Below are 7,037 nucleotides of genomic sequence, written 5' to 3'. Positions count from 1 at the left end.
GCTAAGCAATACGACCGATAAAAATGAGCGTGTGCAGGTAACAGAATTATCTTCAATATAACCTGAAATTCTGTTGTTTCCAAGGAAATGGTGTGCATGAGTTTGAAGGTGATATTATGTTGACAGCTGACCAGTGGAAGGAGCTCAAGAAAGAGTCTCTATGGACAGGACAACCAGTACCATACCAATTAGGCCTGCTTGACAAGAATTACCGATCAGATCAATTGTAAAAGCGTTTAACCGACTTTTCAATAAAAATTGTTCGTTGTGATTGACAATGGACTTGAGTTACTTTCTTTTGAAGAATGGACAAAGATTTAACCCTTTTATGCTTTACTTGGGTTTTTCGATGCTTTTTATTGTCCCTTATAAAGGTTACACAATTAAACCATTTTCGGCATTAAGAGATGGTTTTACAAATCATGTTAAAGTTCACACAGTCTATTATTCACAAAAGTAAATAAGGAGCCTGTCACCGGAAGCGAACAACCAGTTTCTCTCTGCTGAGAGAAATCGAGTATTCTGTTATTTCCCGAGTAAGTTGAAAAATTTACTTATGCATCTGCAGCAGAAGCAAAGAAACAGTGAACTTCGATTGGCCAAGTTGACCATACTTGCATTTAATTTGGCCAAAGAAGTTGTTTTATATAGAAATGATCTGGATCGCGATTGAGGGCGTGTTCGATTGACCCTATTCGGGAATAAGAATACGTGGAGTGATGATTACAACGGTATGTTTGGGGCGTTTCAAAGCAGCAAGGATAATAAAAATATGTTTAAAATAGCGTTTTATCAGATGTTTGACGATTTTAATGTGAATCTTCGTAAAAACAAAGGATTTATAACTTATATTCCATGTATTCCTATTCCGGAATACGGTCAATCGAACACTCCCTTAGATAACCCAGCAGAGAAATATGTGAACTGTGAGCTCCAAGTGATGGGCCTCTGAATAGGTCCAAATTAAGTGGCCTCAACTTTTCTTTGCTATATTCAATCAAAACATATATAGTAGTAGTAACAATAATAATAATAACAATAATAATAATAATAATAGTAATAATAATAATGATCAGGATAATTATGTTTAGGAAGGGGAGGCTATATGCAAGTTAGATATAATAATAAGACATGTAATATATAGACTACATGTATTGGATAATGCAAGTAATATAATATAATATAATATAACATAACATAATTTATTTTTCACTCAGTGCGCGAGAGGGCGGAATTCTGCGAATCCTGCGATCTGATTGGCTCTGGGAGCAGAACGGAATTTTTCTATCTTGCCCACCAACTCGGGCGGAATTCTAGCTCTGGTTGCGTGAGCTTGTGTAATGACCTTAAATTTCCATTTTATTGACACCGATCCGTTTAGATACAGAAGTGTTTGAGAACAGATTTTTATTGGACGAGAGGCGTGAAAATAGAATTCAAACAAAAATACTTCTGTTTGAAACACTCAGTTTGTCAGTCGTTTACTGCATTCGCTATCAAGCGCGGTACGAGTCATCAATTAAAAAAGCGATTTCAGAGAGGAAGAAAAAGAGAAAAAAAAAGTTATTTGCCAGCTAAGGGTCGGTCCGTATAGCGAAAAACTGTGACCTCGGTCTTGAAAAAGCTGCCCTCGGTCTGCGGCCTCGGGTAATATTTTCAAGACTTCGGTCACAATTTTTTCCTACACTGACCTCCCAGCTGGAAAATAACAAATGTATACTATAATATAGTGTAATATATAGTATAATATATTAAGCGTGAGGTTTACATATCACAATCCAAAGGAGGGGCATGTTTTTTTCTGCGCCCGGTAGTAATGTGATCATATATTGAAATAATAAAAAATAAAGCGCCCCTTCTCCGATGCAAACAGAAATTTCCTCATGCCCTGAGCTCCAAACAGCTTTTTCAACCCGGGCACTTGAGAACTTACATCTAATTCCGAAAATATCCAAAGTGCACTTCTGTTCCAAATCATAGTATTTCTTAATTCTCGTTTAGTCAAGATTATTTCTAGTTCAGACGGTTTTCTCTTCCCGCTTGAGCCTGCATTGCGTTGGCAACACTTATTCGAGGTTCTGGATGAACTTTTGTGATTCTGTCATTAGCCGTGCTTATTGCTTCGCTTCCAGTAAGCTCCGTCGCTATGATCCTTTCTCTATACCCTGGACACAACAAAAGCTTAAAGTATCTGCGGTACGTTTTGTTACTAACGCAGTAAACAATTGGGTTGATACAGGAGTTGAACATGCATAGAACAACTGTAAAATGGTGCATAGGCGTGTCCAGTTGAGTCAGGTTGTACTTGAATAACAAATAATACAACTGATTTGGAAACCAACAAAGTCCGATAAGCAACGTGGTAAGCATGCACATGCGCAGTAAACGCAGCCCAGCTCGGCCTCTGTTTGACTGGAAGAGAGCTGGGGAGGCCTTCACGCGACTATGGAGACTAATCATAGTGACCGAAGCAATGAGAAGAGGAAGAAAAAATTTGCCAATGAATTCAAGAATCGCTAGAATCATTCTAGTCAGTCCCTCGGTTAGTATAATCCACATACACTGAGGTTTGTTTTCTGGGCCAGTGACTGCCTTCATTTCGAACAGATGGGGTGTGTTGAGGAGCACAGAGATTCCCCACATTGAAATCACACAAACATTTATGCGAGGCTTTGTAAGAATTGTCTTGTACTTGGTTGGCCGAGCCACAGCAAGCCATCGATCAATTGCCATACAGGCTACTGTATACACAGATACTATTCCGAGAGTAAACACTAAATACTGTGAGAATATTACACGACAAAACGCATGGCCAAACCATCCATGTGGAACAGAAATTGATTCTTGTCCAATCACGTACGCTGGTGTAACAAAAATACCAATACCTGTGAATTAAAAGAAAACATCGACGCGGATGAACAACTTTTCTTATTAGCGCAAAAAGGTCAAAATAAAGTCTTACATTGCCTTCAAATGTTCCATTGAGCGCTGAGAATGAGCAAGTCTCTCTTACCGGCACTCTCAGTACGGGCAATGGTGTCTTATTAAATTGCGAGCAATGAAACGATGATTACTTGCAAAAAGTAATCATTGAAGTGCGCAACAGAGCAATGCCAAAAGGAACAAGTTTCTTCAATCATGCAAGAAAATAAATACAAATTGGGTTGATCCTAGATCGCCGTGCTGTAGCAATGGACAAGCAGCGTATAAACAACGTATTTCCCTACTTTAATTAAGCAAACATTTTCCTTTCTTTTCTTTGAGGTGTATGTATAGCCTGTGTCTTAACGTGTGCTGCTAAACGGGTTGAAAGATTATTTCGATTTCTCTTCTCCGCAGTAACCGAGAAAAAAAACTGTTTTCTGGGATGTTTCTAAGCTAGAGACCTTAAACTTGTCTCGAAAGGACTTCGATGCAGTGCAAAAGGCGTAAATACGAGGGTTGCATTTAACGGCTGATGACCTTGACATCTTCCGTTAGGTTAGTCTTTGAGACGGTAAAGACTTGTTTCCATATCTCGAAGTGCCCTCGGACGTGAGGTGCCTGGGAATGAAATTAAATCACTGGAAGTTAAGCCTAAATATTGTTTTAAGGACGGTGCCTACTAATTCCAAGGTATTTTTGCGCGGCTTACTGAATATTCGGGAAAAGCAGATCTTAACAAGTGTTATTGAAATCCAAAAAGAAAACTGGGGGTAACCACGCATTTTTTGAAGATGATTAATCAATAATATTTGTAAAAAGCTTTAAACTACAAAGCGATGTATGGCGTTCTTTTCCAAATTGAAGCTTGAATTATATCTCAAAAATGCATGGTTACCCCCAATTTTCTTTTTGGATACCAAGAGCACTTGCTAAGTTCTGCTTTTTCCGCATAGTTTTGAACCGCGCAAAAATATCCCTGTATTAATAAGCATCACCCACAGGAAATCCGAGTATCTCGAGATGCCAGGACGTATGCGCAATAACAATAGTAAGCAACGTCCTTAAGCCTAATTAGGCCTAAGGTTTGCATTTCTAAGGGGTTTGGGCTTTTTCAACAGTTACGTTATAACCTCAGTCTGCATTTTACACTGACCGATTCCAGTGATTTAATTTCATTCCCAGGCACCTCACGTCCAAGGGCACTTTGAGATATGGAAACAAGTCTTTACCCTTTGAGACAATCGCTGGAAAGTATTTTGGAATTACTCTTAGTTTCCTCCGAACTTCGTTCTTTCCTTTCTTTCTTGGTCAACAAAATACAAGTAAAGCGCTTCGGATATGTCTATTTCCTCAATTGACAGCAGACCTTAGACACTAAAATCCAACTCCTGCCTCGTTCAATCTTTTTTTCTTTCAGACACGACAAACGAAATCCTGAAATGAATGAAACAGTCATTATGAAAATAATCATGACAGAATTTTAGTGTGCATGTAACTAAGACATTTGGTGCTATTAGATATTTTTAAAAATTCAAATGTAGATTGGTTTGACGTGTCTACTAAACAATAATCATTTTCAAAAAGAGAATTTTCCCGAAACATGCCATTCAGTTTTCGCTGCTTCTTAGACAAAGGTCGTCAGTATTACCTGTGTTTCGGGAGTTATTTTGAAGTATTTGGTGTACTTTATATTTTTTTTTCTCAGCATTTCGTCATCCTGAGAACGCAACTGAAGAGCTGTTGGCTAAATGCAAAAACTGATATGACCGCGACAGCTGCCTGATCAAACAACAATTATGGACATATCAGGAAAACGTGGTCTCATTTATTTATCCGTGGCATTTTTTGACAGCCTCTTTAGAACGACCTCTTTCATTCGCGCTTTTTGGCACGACGGATTGACAAAGTTTTTTATTGTTTTTCACTCGAGCGTGCGAAAGTGCAGATTTCCACTACATTTGTATTGAAAAAACTAAAGAAACCACTTCTTTCAGGGCATGAATTTTGATGAACGGGAAATTGATTTTTGGCATCGCTGCGGAAAGCTGGTGGCTCGTCAATTTCTTAAATTAAGTAAATTGAGGTTGAGATCATCTAACAAGATTTCTTTGACACGATTTAAAACTCTTTTTTAAGCAGAATTTATTTATTTACTTTCTATATCTTTTGTATCTTCATTGTTAATTTTTTTCCCTTCGAAGTGCTTCCAATACAATTGTTTATTTTCTGGTGAAAACCTACGTGTTTTTTTTTTCGGAGAAGAAGAAATTTCGAAAACTAGATTGTGCCTCCTGCATCTCCTGTTCGAGAATATCTGCAATTTTCCCAGCCTTTACTATTGAAAAAATTAATTTCACTGTAACTAATGCTTCCTGCAGGGACGCCTTAAAGGCAGCTGTTCCGAAACCGTAAATCTTCATAAAGTCGAATATGATTTTCGTAGAAGTAGGGACAAATTTTTTTTTGAGGGAAAAAAAAATACTATTCCTTTTAATTCTTAAAATATTATTATCTAAAAGATTATTTGCAACTTCCATTACCCAAAAAAATTAATTAACACCGTTTTGCCATTATTATTTGCATTAACCTACTTTTCTGCAGTGTGATAGTCTTCATTAATGGCGTAGCAGTTTGTGCAAAAATCTAGATGATATTCTCAAATTTGTTTTATTGTTTTTGTTGCTGTTGTTGTTTTTTTATTCAGCTAAGACCAAAACCAACTAAGTATTATTTCGACTTACTTTAACTTCGGGCAGCCGCTTTTCTAACCAAGAATGGCGTCATTGTTGAAATATGTTTTACGGACGAGTCTGTCCAATTATGCTTCTGAAATTACCTATTATGATGACGTATTTGAGCGGCCTCGTGACACCATCGTATTACACTTGCACGTATTCTTAGCTGAATGTGTTATCCTCCTTTTTTGCTGGTTGACCCTTTCAATTACGTTTGTTCCCACATCTACGACTTCATTTTGAAAATATACATTAATCATGCTACCATTGGTTCGCCAGTTAAACATTTGTGACTACTGAAAATCGTGAAACGACGAGACATCTCCACCGTCTAGGCTTTTATTAAATTGGACAATCGTGTGGGTAAAAAAAAGTTGTGCACCTCCTTTCGATTGTAAAATAATGACATTTTGCTGCAAAAAAATGGGTGCAAAAATGGTTTCCTGCAAAGTTATGCCCGTGTAGTAAGGCGACAGATCATACTTTGAGGGCAGGCAGGGTGTAATCAGAATTCGAAAATAAGGTGGCTTGTGCCTTTTTTTCACTGAGCATCAAAACTGTGCCATAGACAGTCGTGAAAATGAATCAGTTTGAAAAATTATGAATGCTGTCGCATAAAAAGGGTAGATATTCTCTTTACCAACCTGTGATTAAGTCAGTGATAGCCAAACTCAAGACCAATGTGTTATAAGGCATCCTTAGCAAAACGTTGTTCTTAAAAATAACAAGCAACAGTAATCCATTGTTGATGATCGCAAGTGATGCTATGATTCCAAATACAATCCTTAGGAACGCGGCCATTGTGAAGCTCTTTACTCGTAACTCGCTGTATTCGAAGGAGCAAAGGAAATTTTCAGTTCCCTTTGTGATAAGGTTATTTCAACTCGCTTCAGATGTCATTTAAGCCAAATGTGTTTACTTTGTGCCCTTTTAAGCTCCTATTGGCAGTTTCACGCATTCCACCTGTCATGACAACGAAGGCTGCATATTTATCATCTCAGGGTTAAGGGTGTGAGTGAAAATTGGATCAATCAATGTCGCCTTGCCTCGGAGAACAATCAAGCTCTTGAAATCGATAGCAACGAAAGCAACTGTAACTCTCAGAAGAATTACTGCGATGATCAATGAAAATCAAAAGACATAGCCTTAGGTCCTTTTCTTTTTAAAGGACATTTAGTCGAAGTTTGAAATTGAAGCCATTCCTGGCACAACCTTCAACCACTAATTCTGGGCCATAGTGCTACAATTCTGGCTAGGGATGATTATTATCCCTTTTAAGCTAAAACAGCATATGTGAAAATATCAAAACTTTGCCATAGTCATCCTGCGTGAAATCAAGATGGAATCTTGTTGAAATAAATTTTCATGAGTAAAATT

At 37.7% G+C, this 7,037-nt stretch overlaps 1 protein-coding gene across 1 annotated transcript; it reads right to left on the bottom strand.

Moving 5' to 3' along the window:
- Positions 1–338: 338 nt before the first annotated feature.
- On the bottom strand, positions 339–6,538 carry LOC137973638 (allatostatin-A receptor-like). Its single transcript, XM_068820486.1, has 2 exons — positions 6,305–6,538; positions 339–2,885 (listed from the first exon to the last, which is right to left on the bottom strand). The coding sequence occupies exons 1-2, from the start codon at positions 6,459–6,461 to the stop codon at positions 2,014–2,016; spliced, it is 1,029 nt and encodes a 342-aa protein (XP_068676587.1). The 5' UTR covers positions 6,462–6,538; the 3' UTR covers positions 339–2,013.
- Between the last annotated feature and the right edge of the window lie 499 nt (positions 6,539–7,037).

Source organism: Montipora foliosa, chromosome 10 (assembly GCF_036669935.1).
Source record: "Montipora foliosa isolate CH-2021 chromosome 10, ASM3666993v2, whole genome shotgun sequence".
NCBI lineage: Eukaryota > Metazoa > Cnidaria > Anthozoa > Scleractinia > Acroporidae > Montipora > Montipora foliosa.
This window is presented reverse-complemented; position numbering and strand designations above follow the sequence as displayed.